This window comes from Mastigoproctus giganteus, chromosome 7 (genome assembly GCF_048544385.1).
Source record: "Mastigoproctus giganteus isolate SK-2022 chromosome 7, ASM4854438v1, whole genome shotgun sequence".
Classification (NCBI taxonomy): domain Eukaryota; kingdom Metazoa; phylum Arthropoda; class Arachnida; order Uropygi; family Thelyphonidae; genus Mastigoproctus; species Mastigoproctus giganteus.
The window spans coordinates 36,554,849-36,571,586 of record NC_143581.1 but is presented as its reverse complement, the minus strand read 5'-3'; the positions used below and the strand labels follow the sequence as shown (position 1 = coordinate 36,571,586).

At 37.1% G+C, this 16,738-nt stretch overlaps 1 protein-coding gene across 1 annotated transcript in view; it reads right to left on the bottom strand.

Moving 5' to 3' along the window:
• LOC150082818 (inositol monophosphatase 1) overlaps positions 1–16,738 on the bottom strand; it is a 61,962-nt gene that overhangs the window by 20,853 nt on the left and 24,371 nt on the right. Inside the window, exons 4-5 of the mRNA XM_090376837.1 lie at positions 14,979–15,024; positions 1,461–1,569 (exon numbers count right to left, since the gene is read on the bottom strand). Of these exons, the coding sequence (XP_090232963.1) occupies positions 1,461–1,569; positions 14,979–15,024 (155 nt within the window). The remainder of the gene's footprint in view (positions 1–1,460; positions 1,570–14,978; positions 15,025–16,738) is intronic.

Here is a 16,738-nt window from a genome sequence, read left to right as displayed (position 1 = left end):
TTTTATACCGTGTCCCAACCCACGCATGCACCGTAGTTCACCTGCAGTTGCTTCGATTTGCATAACGACACGCTGGTCATGTTTTGGCTCATCGGTGTATATGCAGTAGTGCATCTAGCAGCATCTGTGGCAAGTGCCTCTCTTGTGCACCCCTAGCACCGGCCCTGCTCAGGTCTTTTTCATTTTACACTGGGTATAGTACCACATTGGGATTACTGCTACCCATATGCAGTACTTTGCATTTGTTAACGATAAACTTCAACTGCCATTTCTCAGCCCATCTGCTTAATTTTTCTCTTGTTGCAGACAAGTAGCCTTCCAGCTACTTGTCTGAGTTTGCTGATAGGATCCATGCATTATTATATACAGGAATACCTCGCATAGCGTGGTTGCGAACAGCGCGGGTTTCTCTATAGCATAGTTTACAAATTGAAAAAAAATGTATTGCTGCGTTACTCACCTATACATTTGATATACTGTATATGTATGTATTGTAATGCCAGCACGTAGAGCCAATGTGTTATGGATTCAAGGCCAAGCTGACTGTTGTCACAACTCCCATTATATACGGACTCTGCTAGCATTCATACATTAGTAAACATTCTAGATTCCGAGCGGTGAGGTCGTTGACTGTGCATAAGCTGTACAAATATTTTTCGCTGTGTATTTTTATTAAAGATTATTTTTTAAAAATGTTACACCTTTATACGCAAATATGAGTAGAAAGAAGAAATGTAATGACGCTGAGTGTTCTTCTAGATACAAACATCGAACGAGGTATGAAAGTAAGGCAGGCATTGCAAAATGACATTCAATGTTATAAAGAGATGTATGCAGATAAAAAAGAAGGAAAAAAACTGTGGAAACTAAGCTGATCAGTTATTTTTCAAAATAAAAATACAGTACATACTTCACTTATATTCTTTTGGTATGTAAAAACTGCAATAAAAATCATTTGTACTGTACTTATTAGTATTTTTCATTTTTATCATTTTTGTTTCTTTTTTTGCCAGAACTTCGTGTGCATCAATTTATAGTACACAAACACCTATATATTTTTGCAACTCGACCCATATAATCAAATTATCGGAACGCATTACATTAAAATACATAGTGATAATACCTCGATCAGTGCGGTTTTGCATAGCGCAGTATTTTTTTGGCATGAATTAACCACGCTATGCCAGGTATTCCTGTATTCTCAAGTCTATAGGAAATAGTTTATTATTAATTTCTCCCCTTTATTCAGACTAAGATTTCTGATAAAAAAAACTACATATAATGGGCATCCACAATATCCACATATTATATAATATACAATATAAATATGGAATTAAAAGAAAAGAACTAGTTATAAAGTGTATGAAATATGATATAATTTCTATGTGAAAACATTATCAGAGATGAAACAATATTTATTGTAGTATAAATTAGGCAAAATTAGCTAAAATACATCTTACCTTCTGAATTAGATACCTGAAGTTTCTGTCCATTACAAAGAGCACCCCGACCTCTTTGTGCAGTATACATCTTATCCAAAATAGGATTGTATACCACACCAATTTCTATCTGGGGGGAAAAGTTACATCCAGATTATACCATTATTTTTATACTCGGTTTAGTTTATGTTATAGGAAGAAAAATTGTTAAAATATCTACACACATTTTTATTTCAGTGCTGAGTTAGTTAGTCTGAAGTAGTGGTGTTATACTTCCTCCTCTCCCCTCCCAAATAAAATGCACAAAGACATGTTTAAGTATACATAAAATTGAGAATTATACATCCATTTTTAAATAAGTGCATTAGAAAAGTAGCTAGTTTTGCATACGTTATTAGTCTCAAAACTCCAATACTAACAGACCTAAACCAACTGTAAAAAAAAAAAAAAAGAAAGGGACAGTATATTAAATATTAAGAATAAAAAGAAATCATTTTGTTAAAAATTATGTTACAGTAAAGACAAATTTCTATGCTTAGATGAACCAACTACTTGCTAGAGTTAGATGAACAGATACTTTCATTCCAAGGTCTAGTTATATTCAGGGTGTCTCAAAAATATTGGTACAAACGTTTAGGGGAGGTAGGTAACATCTGAAGGAATGTGAATCGCATAGGAACCCATAACTGGAAACGTCACGGGAAAGTAGTAGCAGAGGAACAAGAAGCAGAAATGACACAAGACAGTAATTAGTGGCAAACATTTATTTGACATAATATTAACAATGGAGTACGAGATGGATGCATTTCATGATGTTACAACAGATGCTTGAAGGTTCCGCCATGAGACGCGATGCATGCGTGACACCGATGCAGCATAAATTGGCAGACACGGTCGAACACACCTGGAGTGTGACAGTAGCAGCAGTGCAGACAAGTCTCGCCACGAGATCCATTTCCGTCTCCACAGGCGATTCATACACGATAGATTTGAGGACTCCCCCACAGAAAGAAATCAAGGCTCAAAAAATCAGGTGAGCGTGGGGGCCAGGCAACGGGTCCACCATGGCAATCCATCAACACTCAAAATGCCTGTTCAAATGGTCACGAACACACCTTCCAAAATGGGTAGGCGCTCCGTCATGTTGAAACCAAATGTTGCATCTCACATTTGCTGGAACATCATCAAGTAACCCTGGTAGAACTTGTTCAACGAAGAAAGATCTGATATTTAGTGGAGTTCATGCGGGATGGTAACAGGTATGGGCCAGCTAAGCAGTCACCGACCATACCTGCCCACACATTTATTGCTAAGCGATGTTGTGCCGCATTGGGGGGTGCACACCGTGTGTGCCCTTTGCTAATCCATACACTAGGTGCATGTCTGCCAGCTCACAGTTCGTATATTGATGCATGCTCTTTGGGTGGTGACTACTGCTTGAATGAGTAAACCAGAAATTTTCCCTCTTGCGAACTGATGAACAGCACAGTGAAACGACTTATGGTGATGTTTCCGGTTATGGGTTCCTTTGCGATTAACATTCCTTTAGATGTTAACTACCTCCCCTAAATGTTTGTACCAATATTTTTGAGACACCCTGTATAATATAACTACTGTGTTGCTGAATTTTATTTTTTCATATTTTATATTAATTTTGACGTATCAGCATCAAGCCCACGGTGTGCCAATTCTAGCGATAATCTAATTCATATGGTTTGTTGGGTATTAGATCTGTACATGTGTGGGGGGGGGGCTGATACACAAGTTGTATATAGACTGAAAAAGCATAATTCCTCTGTCCAAGATTGGATAACTACAGCCTCTAATTGAAGAGGCCATTAAAAATTCCTCCTGTCTCCAAAAAGATTTAAGCTTCCAAAAAAAAAAAAAAAAATGACAACTGGTGAAACCTTTATACTGTCAAGAAGGTGCTCCTATTAGCATCAAATTTTTTCTTAATGAAGGGGTATCAATAAAATGAAAGAATTTTATTAATAAACAGCTGTTATTAAAGATTGCAGAAGCAGTTATTCAACATATAAAGAAATTAAGGCTTATGTGTGTCATTTTTAGAAATAAAATGCTCAGATGTATACAAAATTACATAAAGTAAAACTTCTAGCAAAATTTATAACAAAGAATTCCTTACAATGAATATTCTGCACTAATCCCTATGTCCTCCTTATACACCGATGAGCCAAAACATTATGACCACTACCTAATATGATGTTGGTCATCCATGTGCAGCCAAAACAGCTCATACCCAGTGAGGTATGGACACTACAAGATTTCTAAATGTGTCTTGTGGTATCTGGTACCAACACATAACCAGCAGATCCTTTAACTCCTGTAAGGTGCATGGTTGAGACGCCGCAGATCGGAGTTGCTGTTCCAACACAAACCACAGATGTTCGATGGGATTGATGTCTGGGGAATTTGGAGGCCAGGGCAATACCTGGAAGTCTTCCTCATGTTCCGTGAACCAGTCTCTAACAATCCGGGCAGTGTGGCACGGCGCATTATTCTGCTGAAAGATGGCATCACCAGAGGGGAAGACTGTTGCCATGAAAGGGTGTACCTGGTCAGCAATGATGTTCAGGTAGGCGGTAGACATCAGAGTGCCCGACATATGGATGACTAGACACAGGATATCCCAGCAAAACACGCCCAAAGCATGACACCAGCTTGTTTTCGTCCCAAAGTGCATCCAGGTGCCATTACTTCCCCAGGTAAACGACGCACATGTACCCAGCCGTCCACATGGTGCATCAGAAAATGTGATTCATCGGACCAGATGACCTTCTAACAATCACTCAAGGTCCAGTTTCGATGCTTGCTTGCTCATTTTAGGTGCTGACGCCAGTGAACTGTGGTTAGTATGGGCACTCAGAGCGGCCTGCAGCTACGCAGTTCCATTTTCAGCAGGGTTTGATGTACTGTGTGTTGTGACACATTACTCCCGTCATCAGCATTCCAGTTACCGATGCGTTGCACCACGGTCGCCCTTCTGTTGCCATGTACCATCTGGGAGAGCCTTCGCTCACCTCAAGCATCAATGAGCCGTGGTCATCCAACACCTTGCCAGTGATTCGTGGGTTTCCCCTCCTCGGACAACTTTCCGTAGGTACTAACCACGGCTGACCATGAGCCTCCCCACCAGCCATTGCTGTTTCGGATATGCTCTGACCCAGTCGTCTGGACATTACAATTTGGCCTTTGTCAAACTCGCTTAAGTCCGCTGCCTTTCCCATCTGAAGAACAAGAGTAACACTGATTAACAGAGCTCAGTATCAGGCATTTTTTATACCATGTCCCAACCCGTGCACTTGCCGTAGTTCACCTGCAGTTGCTTCAATTTGCATAACGACTCACTGGTCATAATGTTTTGGTTCACCGGTGTATATCCTTAGTATTGGAAAAAAATTTAAATCTTAAAATTTTGAGTTGCAGTGAAAGAATGCCCTGCACACATGTGCATCAAATTAAAGGTTTTTATAGATATCCACAAATACTGTTATATCCTGTCAAGTTGGTTCCAACTCCTGGTGACTCTTTGTTCCTCTTTCATTTTATTCCACAAATCTAGTAAGGATGTTCCAGTAATCTCTTATTTTATAGATCCCTCTTAACCATTATCTTCCTCTCCTGTCTCACTTAGTGTAGCTAAGCATAAACATATTCTCCAGGTGTATTGTCTTCATGTATCACCAGTCCTAAGTATGACAGCTTTTGCTTGATGATCATAACTTCAAGGGAACATACAATTTTTATTTGGTCCAAAACTGAACGAGTGGTTCTTCATCACTGTCCAGAGTATCCTAAGCAGTGTCTTCTCCAGATCCACAAACAGAAGAAGTCAGTCTTCTTCCTCACACTCTTTCTCCAGGTTCAACTTTTGTACTTATACATCACCAGAAGGGGGGAAAAAAAACAATCACCATATTTAGCAATTATGTGGGCTTGATCAACAGTCAACTCAAAAGCATGTGCCATTGCACTTTCAAGCTAACTACCCTGCTGCATCAGGTCTAACTACCCACATCATTTGTTCATCTCCTTTAACAGTTCATATAATCCTTGCTTAAAGTCATTCAAACTACCCACTTTTACAACATCAGATGGAAATTTGCTCCAACGATAACTTACTCTCAGGCTGTAAGCACATTTTTGCACATCTGCCCTACGCTCATCCTTTCAAATTTAAATTTATGTTGCTTTGTGCACTGATCATCCAAGAATGAGAAAGGATTTACTCTTTCTTGGATGATACACCAGCATTTAGTTTAATCAATCCATTTAAAGCCTTAAACACTTCAATCAGGCCTGCTCACGATGAATAGTGTACAGATGAAACAATTTACAGAACAAGCCTTTCGTAAACGTACCCTTTTGTGCCCTTGACTAATCATATTGCTCTTCTTTGCACTCATTCCAACAGATCCATATCCTTCCTAAAATCTAGACTTCCAGACCTGTATTCAGTATTCAGAACGATGCCTAACCAGTGCCTTATACAATGGAATAATTACCTATTTGTTGTACCTGTTGGCAAAATTGCTATATATCATTCACAAAACCCCATGAGCTGTCCTAGTAGTGTGTGTGTGTGTGTGTGTGTGTGTGTGTGTGTGTGTGTGTGTGTGTGTGTGTGTGTGTGTGTGTGTGTGTGTGTGTGCGCTGCTCAAAAATCTTCATGTTGACCTTTACAATTACCCCTATGCTTTTCATTCCCCACCACTTGTGTATGATACCAACTAACTGGTATGTTATTTTGGGATTACTGCTACCTATATGCGATTGATATATGCTTATTTGCATTTATCAATGTTAAACCTCAACTGCAACTTCTCAGTGCATCTGCCTAATTTCTCTATGTTTTTTACAGTAGCATACCCCTGATTCCTGTCATTAACTATCCCACTAACCTTTATATTATCAGCAAACTTCAACATTAAAATTTGATGATGCCCTCATCAATATCATTTATTGGATTTATTGGATGATTGTTTTCTACATCAGCATGTTCGGGAGCCAACTAGAGGGAGTAATACTCTTGATTTGATTATCAGCAGTGATTCTTCATGCATTAAGAATCTGCAGATAAATGAACCACTAGGTGGCAGTGATCACAGTGTGCTGAAGTGGGATTTACTCAAAGAGGTAACTACCATTAGGGGTAAAGGGAAGGGTTATTGCTTTGTTACCAACAGCAAATTCAAAATGGGAAGCATTCAAAGAACTTATCTTGGAAGCTACTAGGCTTTACATACCAACTGAGAAATATTGTTCAAGGTTGAACAAGGTTGAAATATTGTTAAATGGATGTCAGATGAACTAATGAGGCATATGGCAGAGAAGAAAAATGCATGGGATACTTACAAATTAATACACGACACAGAAGCCTATGATAGATACAAGTTGATATGCAACCAAGTTACAAAGGAGGTTAGGCAGGCGAAGGCAGATTACGAGAAATCCTTGGCAAGGGATACAAAGAAAAACAGCAAAGAGTTCTTTACTTATGTAAACTCTAGAAGGAAGGGGATGAATCAGATTGGTCCACTTGATATTGATGGGTCAACTGTTGATGATCCTGCTCAGGTAGCTAACAAACTAAATGAATATTTTGCATCGACATTCACACATGAGGAGTTATTCAGCGAGGGGAATGCCAGGGGTGTATTCAACTCTAGCAGTAAGCTACAGAATCTTGAAATAACTGGGAGTAAAGTGGAGGAGAAACTGTTGAAGATAAACACAAGAAAGGCACCCAGGGTGGATGGGATCTTTCCAGTTATATTAAAGGAGGCAGCAAAGGAAGTAAGCAAACCCTTAGCCATAATTATGAGAGCTTCCTTGGACTCAGGGAAGGCACCCATAGACTGGAAATGTGCAAATGTGATCCCAATTCACAAAGGAGGATCAAAGGCTGACACAAGTAATTATAGACCTGTGAGCTTAACTTCTGTTCCAGGAAAATTAATGGAGGCACTGGTTAAAGAAGCACTGCAGGATCATTTAGACAAGACTTCAGTTATAGCTCGGACACAGCATGGTTTTGTTAAGGGGAAGTCTTGCCTGACCAATTTGATTGGATACTATGATGCAGTCACAAAAGAACTGGATGCAGGGAATAGCTTTGATATTATATACTTGGATCTTAGAAAGGCTTTTGATACTGTTGCACATGGAAGACTGCTACACAAATTGGAGCAGTGTGACATTGGAGGCAAATTGCTGCTATGGATAAAGGGGTGGTTGAGGGGGAGAAGACAGAGAGTGGTAATCAATGGACACTGCTCATCGTGGACTAATGTTATTAGTGGAGTCCCTCCGGGTTCATTGTTGGATCTATTATTGTTTTCTGTATTTATAAATGATATTGATGATGGTATATCAAGCTTAATGTCCAAGTTTGCAGATGATACAAAGGTTGGCAGGGTTGTCAAGGACACTACTGACACTATGCTGCTGCAACAGGATCTGGAAAGGTTGAGCAGATGGGCTGAGAGGTGGCAAATGAAGTTTAACATTGACAAATGTAAAGTACTACACATGGGAAACAGCAACCCCAGAGCAACGTATCAACTCTGTGGTACTACACTGGCAGTGGTAGAGAATGAAAGGGACTTGGGGGTGGTTGTGCAGGCAGATATGTTCTCTGAGCAGTGCAGACGGGCTGCAAGAGTAGCTCATGGAATATTGTCAATGATATACAGGAATGTTTCCAGCAGGGATAAGAAGGTGATTATTCCCTTGTATAAGGCAATGGCCAGGCCACACCTAGAGTACTGTATACAGGTCTAGAGGCCTCATTTCAAGAAGGATGTAGAGCTGCTGGAACGAGTACAGAGAAGGGCAACAAGATTAGTGAATGGAACAAAAGGTTGCTCTTACGAAGAAAGGCTTAAGTTTTGCAAATTACAGTGTCTGGAGACTAGGCACCAGCGAGGTGATCTGATAGAGGTGTAAAGCCTTGAATGGTTTGAGCATGCTCAATGCTGATGGGATTCTTCCTCTAGCGGAAAGACATGCGGAAATTTGCCTTTAGCCAGCGGGTGGTTGGTTGGTGGAACAGACTTCCATCCCTTGTAGTGGAGGTTGATAGCCTAAATAAGTTTAAGGCTCAGCTGGACAGGTATTTTGAACGAACAGAGGGGTGAAGTGGAAGTGGGTTTTTTTTTTTTTTTTTTTGGCTGATGCTGCATAAGCTTGCTTGCTTTCTTGCATCAAATGCCTCTACTAATGCTAATGCTAATTGACTTCCTTAGAGGATTCTCAAGTGCAAACTGAACTTAATCATTTTTATCTCTGATAACTGAACATTATGTTGTTATTGCATTAGGGTTTTAGGAGCATCAGTGACTAAGGCCATATTGCTCCATATACACTAAATATAAATTTGTGTGTGTGTTCTCCAGTCGATTTTCTGTTTGCTGGAAGAAAAACCAGAGTTTCTCAGAGGGGAAATCATGCTGCCCTCACCTGAGATCGAATAACTCAGCCATGTTGTAAAAAAGCCCATAAAAGTTCCTCACAACATTGATGGGACCCAAACTCAAGTCATTTCCACCAGTGTGCTACTCACTGTGTTGCCCTTGAGGGCAAATGTTAACAGAGGGAAAATGGCTAACTGTTCCTTAACATTGGTTAACAGTTGCTATGTTTTTTGTCATGAACACTATCTCTCAAAAATGACAAACTTACTATACCCCTCCTTGTTTGCAAAGGATTCTTGAAATGCACGATGACAGTTCTTGTAAGATTGAAACTTGAAAAAAAAATGCTTAACAAAGAACACATGCTGTTCATGAGTAAAATGCTTGATGCTCAATCTGAAATTAATATGATAATAAGAATCAGTAAATGAATACAGAACCAGTTTACAATGTAGGGCTTAGCTCTACACCTAACAGAATAAGGGCTTAGCTCCACATCTAACAGAATAATGGCTTACTCACACATATCTGTATAAAATTTTAAGATAAAAATTTGCATCAAGAAATGAACTTACAGCACTTTATACATCATGATAAATATTTTAATAAATGTCATTTATTAAAAATGACATTTATTGAGAGCAGATTCTTGTTTGCATGCATAATGAGTAATAACAAGGAGTGTGTGTATGTGAACAAGAACCTGATATAGGATTTGCAACATGATGCTCAATTATTAAGTATTTACCATAGTGTATAAAGTGTTGCAGCAGCTCATTGCCTAATGGGTATCATCCCACAAAGAAAACATCTCATTTAAGAAGTGATTAATGTAAAATATAATCTTTTTTTTTATTATAGTTTCATTTTAAATTGACAGCCCTGTACATTGTGACAGGGCTCATTTGTTTTCCATAACTGCAGCAGCTGCCAAAATGGGATTGACAGTTATGCCACAGTCAGACTTCATATTTTCTGACTTCCATTTGTTCAGTTCAATGAAGAACAATATTTTTATGGACAATGATATGATGACATAGATGAAACAGTACTGAAAATTCAGATAAGACAGTAGCTTTTTTAATTTTATTTCAGCATTAGGTTGAATAACTTATGCAGATATGTAAATGCAACAGAGACAATTTGAAGGTTAGAATGTAAACAAATGCAACTCTTCTAGCATTGGCTGTCTAGTGAATAAAGAGAAATTTATCTATTTATAATAAGTACAGTGACTTCTTAATTTATGCATGTTTAAATTATGCAAATTTAAAATAACATGTGGCAACCATATTTACAGAAAGCAGCCAGGGCAATGGTTTGCCATTTTTTCATTTTGTTTTGCTGAAGATTGTTGATTGGTCATCTATTGGAAGTACATAATTTTTTTCTTTTGTACTTATTTGTACTTTTGTTTTTATTATCACCCTTATGGCTAGTAAGCATTATTGTATTTCTAGTGGAAATGATGGTAAGTACTCAAGGAAATCAATCGTGCTTGAAATTAAACTGGAAGTTCTTAAGCACTATGAACAGGGTGAGAGCATGGCACACATTACACACGCTCTAAGTCTGAGTGAGAGTACATTACACACTATATGAGATAGTGCTGATAAAATTAAAGAAAAGTGTTAAGAGTGGTGTGCCCTTAACTGCACAAAAGTCCTCTTATGCTCGGTCAAGTTTGATGGAATGGATGAAAAAAATGCTTGCTACATGGATGAGTGACCAAAATAAAAAAACACGTTAACATTAGCCTAGCAGAAGTGCAAGAGAAAGCTCAATGATGATTTAAAAGAACATGAGGATGGAGAAGTTAAGCCCTTTTCACCAAGTTCAGGATAGTTTGCAAATTTTCGTCATTGGTATGGTTTTCATAATGTGAAAATGTATGGTGAAACTTCAACCAATAAAAATGCTGGAGCTGATAAAAATGCATTCCTGTGAAACTGAAGGCAATCATAGAGGAGGAGGAAGGAGTACATACCCAAACAGATATTCAAACTTGATGAAACAGGGTTATATTGTAGAAAAAAATCTGATCACACTTATATTTCCATTTTTCTTCTGAAAAGACTGCGCCTGGCTTTAAGGCAGCAAAAGATCGGCCTAACACTTCTGTCTGGTGTTAGGAGGGTCATAAACTGAAACCTATGCACATTTACCACTATCAAAGCCCTCATTCCTTTAAAGGTTACGACAGGTCGTACATGCCCGTGTACTGGTACTCAAACCCCAAAGGGTGAATGTTTGTTTGTTTATGGATTTTACAGCACAAGGATGGCAAGACCATGAAAAGGGTGAATGCTGTTATTTTCAGAAGTTACCTTGGATCTCAGTTAGAACCAGAATTGGAAGTGTACTGCAAGGCAGAAAGAATTCCGTTCAACATCTTACTTATTCATGATAATGCCACAAGCCATCCAATCAGTATTGTTGATGTCTGTTCCAATATCAAGATTGTTTTTTTTTTTTCCTGCAAATACAACCTCAATACTCCAGCCTATGGATCAACATGTGATTAAATCTTTTAAGGCTCAGTAATTAAAGTGCATTCTGGTTGATCTAATTGACAAGACCAACCACAAACAGATGAGTGTGCAGCAATATTAGTAAGCCTTCAGTATAAAAGATGCTTTAAAATTCATTGATGCTGCATGGCATGAAATTACACATAACTGTATTCAAAGTTCATGGCATAAGTTATGTTCAGATCTTAGCAACTCCTTCAAAGGCTCTGATACTAACAAAGATTATGCACAAACTAAAGACAAATGTGTGAAACTCACTAAAAAGATAGGATTCACTGAAATGGAGGCAACTGATATTGATGATTTAATTGATTTGCATCATCGAGAATTGTTAAATGAAGATCTGTTTCCACTGGAGCAACATCACATTCAAGAGGAGGAGGCAGCAGCAAGCAAAAGCCCCAGAGGTTAAAGAAGAATGGAGCCTGACAATGAAAGGAATATCGAAAACATTAAATCATATAGAGAAAGGCCTAAATCTGTTAGCTAATGAAGACCCTAATCTTGAATGAAGCTTTAAAGTGAAATGTAAAGTTAAGCAACTAACTCTGGATTCTTTTTTCAAGTGCTCAAGGGAGCAGTCAAGTGAACCCTCCACCTCCCGAGTTAGCTTAACACCCCCCCCCAGCCATCTGGTCTGAATCCAAGGGAATGGAACCTGACCACGATGATCCTTCTCAACATTCTGCCTAAGACCATCCTCCACCCCAATCTCTCTCTTTCCATTGTTGTTTGTGTTGTACTGTACATGTTGGTTATAGTGAACATACTTTTTCTTACTGTACAAAAAAATATATAATAATAATAAGTAAATTAATAAAGATGAATGAATCTCTTTAGTTGCTCATAATTTTCTTTGAGTGCCCAGTCTTCCAACCAAAGAAAACTAATAGTATGTACCTGTAGGGGTAACTTAGCTAGATGTGAGAGTTACTCTCGTAGGCCTATTATTGCATTTTTTGGTGATTATTTACATTACATGTGAATGTAAATTGTGCAAGATGTTCTGGAACATAATAAAGCTCACATAAATTAAAAAGTCACTGCACCTGAAAATTCTGAACTGTGTATCTTTCATATTTTCAAAGTTATAGATCAACAGGCATTACTTTAGTACAACCTTTGTATATTATCCACTATTTAAAGAGTTACTGTGTTGGTTTTCAATTTGATTTGTTTCCTCTGCTGAAAAGTCAGATTAGTGGTAAACATAGGTCTTCCAGACTAATTAAAAGTAGACATAAGGCCTTGTCACTTCTTCACAATGCATAGTCTTCTGCTTTCCAATGAAATACAATAAATCCTCCATCTCCAAATGGCTAATGAAAATTAGAAATTAGTTTACTGAATGAAATATTCTAGTATTTCTGTCTGATCTATTATATATGGAGGAGAATCAATCATGCGAATCTGGGCTATGGTATTTTAGATGCTGATACTATTATGAACTCAAAATTACTAGGACCAGTCAAATGAAAGTGAGTCAGCAACTTGCAATATAAATGGACTTGTCTAAAATTCTCTATATTTGTACACAAATAACCGATTCAATGTGTATTCAACTTCTAAAATTAATTCCTAAAGTTATAGCTTAATGTGTTTATCATGATAAGTGTAACATGCACATCTGTTTTTACATGTTTCCTGCATTCACACAGAAACAAAGATTTCGGTATGTGCCAGATAATAAATACAGGCAACCCTCATATAACATGGTACTTCTACAACATGGTTTCACTCTAACATGATTGATAAATTGCAGCAATCCTTGCACAGCATGGTACTTATATAATACGGTTTCGCTCTAACACAGTTGGAGAATTTTGGCAAATCTTTGCATAACAGGGTATTTTTGAGTGTTTTTGTGGGTGGAACCCTGCTATTAGTCGGATGTAATTTTTCAACATTTCCACTCTTTTTGAATCCCTGTGTTGACTCGCTTTTTTGAATCCCTGTGTTGAGAAATCCCTGTATTACATTCTGTGCTATACTTACGCTTGTTGAACTTGTGGAAAAATCTAGATTTCAAAGTTTTATTATTATTGGATAGCACACCCAGTCCATCCAAAAGATTTATGCCATCCAAAATTGAAGTTATGTTCCAACCCCACAGTTATACTGGGTTGATACAACTTCTTTCATTCAACCATAAGATCAAAGCATTATATCCACCTTTAAAACTCATTACATCAGAAAACTGTTACAATGGATTTTGGAAAAATTGATTCAGAATCTATTGAAGTAACGGAGACATTGAAACATTTCTTAATTGTGGACTGTATCAGAATCATCACTGAAAGAAGTAAAACCGTCAACATTAAATGTATGTGGAAAAATGTATGGCCAGAGTCAGTTCATTCAGAAAATATGGTCGAACCAGCAGAAAATGGAATCGGTGCAATAGTAGAACTTGCTACGTCAGTAAGAGGGGAAGGTTTTGATGATATGACTACTGAAGCCCTCGTGGGTAGCACAGTTGACAGAATCGCTCAACTCCCTGCACAGGGTGGAAAGGAGCCAGGTTCAAATCCCATCAATAACGGGAGGAATTTTTATGGGTCTTTTTCACAATGTGGCTGAGTTAGTTGGGCTTGGGCGAAGGTAGCATGGTTTTTTCCTCCCAGAAAGTCTGGTTTTTTGTCCATCAAAACAGAAAATCGATTTCAAGAGAGACACAATTTATAGACAATATACACAGTAACATTGCCTTAGTTGCCAATGCTACTAAAAAAATAAAAAAAAGATATGAAGACTTTATTGAAGATGTTCAAGAATAGAAAAAGAGGCTGGTGAAGCGGATTTGGTGGAAATGGCATTGGAGGTAAACCAAATCAATTCAGGGGATGATGGCACAGATGATAGCGCTTTTTAGTGTAAAATTCTAATTTTACACTAAAAAGCATATGGGAAGGTATAAAGTTAGCCGAGCAATTAGAATCTTATTTTTTGAAGGCAGATTCTTGAATGAAAGGAATCCAAAGTTCAAAAGGGAGCTTCAAAAATGCTTTCATACAATGAACTTCACAGATTTATCAAGCAAAAGCAAAAGCAAACAAACTCAGATTACTGATTTTTTAAAGAGAGCAGAAGATACATGAAATCTAGAATGGTGTATTTTTGTTAATATTTTGTTAAAAATTGTGTATTTTTGTTAGCTTTTGGAATGTACCCCCCATTTTTGTACTTTTTCTTAGTCCTGTATAACACGGTTTCGCACAACACATATTTTAAAGCAAAAAGTAAAGATCACAAATACAAGAGAATATTTATAAGCAGTACAGAACTATTGCAATCTAAGTCCTTTTTTATATCATTTATTTATTTATTGTATTTTTTTTTTTTTTTTCATGAATGCATGTTAATCAGCATAAGGTAGCTGTAATATGCTCAGAGACCAACTTCAAGGAGATCATGGATGTCTTTACAGAAATGTTGTTGGTACCATTGGAATTTTTCTATTATGTATCTTGGTTCATTTAACTTTTTGTTATACTAAAATCTAAATTTTAAAATAATATATGCAAAATAATGAATATTTTTAACCAGGGATCAAAAGCAATATTGCTCACCTTTTTATTCACAGCCAAACCAATGGATACAGCAACAATGGGAAACCTAATATAGAAACACAAATAAGATTAATTTCAGATATGCAGTCTAACTATTATGAATATTAACATTCATAATATGTGGATAAGTAATAATAATGCCTTGGATTTCAGCATGAAATCCAAGGAATCTGAGTTCAATTTGAAGTTTTGATCTACTAGAAGAACTTCAACACATAACTAGACTATAAGGATGAATAATATTCTTCATATTATAAGGAGGAATAATACTGACTAATAAAAGAAATTGACTGCTAAAAAATATTTAATCTCTCACACTCCTAAATGGAACAGAGTTTCTTGTGCAGTATCTATTGGATGCCATTCTTATTCATATTAAAATATTTAATTTTTAACTTTCTGTTAAATCAGAAACTGCCTTTCATTAATTATGATTTAAATTTGTTCATCATTTAATTTGCTGTGATGTACAGAATCTCACTAATTCAGACTGGGGGGACTGTATGAAGTATTTATGAACATACAGTGATGAGTTTATTATTATTATTACTTTTTTTTTATTATTTCTTGCAGGGAGTAGTGTGAAGAAAAAATTATAAAAAGCTGATGTTCATAAAGGTGATACAAAGAGACATGCAAAAAATGGCTGATCTGTCTGGATTCAACAGTGGTCAAAATTGTTGGTAAACATTTAGCAGGGGCATCAGTGATAAACTGCTGATTTTTTTAATCCAGAGCAACTGTATTAAAAATGATATCTGCATTCACCAAATATGGAAAAACAACCTTGCAATTTTGTGCAATCCTCAGCAATCCAGTTTCTAGCAAAACAGTTCAGCGAAACTTCATAAAGCTGAAATTTATGGAAGAGCCACTATTGGCAAGCTATTTGTTATTGTTGGTAAAGAAGTGAAATAGTGTAAGGAGCACAGAAACTGGACATGTCATATTTTTAGATGAATCAGTATTCACACTTTTTCTAACATCAGGGAGTGTTTTATGTTTGACAAATGCCAAAAGAAGTGCATCACTCCAACTGTCTTGTGCCAATAGTTAAACATGGAGGATCAGTAATGGTTTGGGTAGCAATATCTGAATGGATAAATTACTGCCACTGATTATCTTGACATTCATCCAACAATGCAAAAATTGTTTCCCCAGAAATTATGCCATGTTTCAAGATTATAATGCTGCAATAACACAGCCAAATGTCCCATCTTGATTTGAGGAGAATGAAACTGAGGCTAAGCATCTCACATGGCCTGCACAATTATCAGAATTAAATGTTATTGAGACACTGTGGGCATATTTATAGAAAAGAGTGTAAAGCAAATTTTCTCCACCTTCATCACTTAAGGAGCTTAACATGTCCCTCCATGAAGAATGGTCCAATATTCCTCTTAAGACAGTTCAAGATTTATTTGAATCTATTCCACACAGAATACAAGCTTTTTTAAAAGAGTGGCCTAACACCACATTAGTGCATACTCTTATCACAGGCATTTCTATTATTTTGTCCACCTCATATATTAAAAAGTAGATAAGAAAATAGACTATGTGCTTCCTTCTTCGTGTATGTAAGTAACTGTGCAGTTAACCTATAAATTTCTTCAAACTGTCAGCCTCCACTACCCATTCAGGTAACTTGTTTCAGTAATCAATAACTTGCTGACTGAAAGAAAACTTCATATAATTCGGTCTAAACATTTTCCCCTTAATTTGAATTTATGGATCCAAGTTCTGGAATCCTTTATAACAGT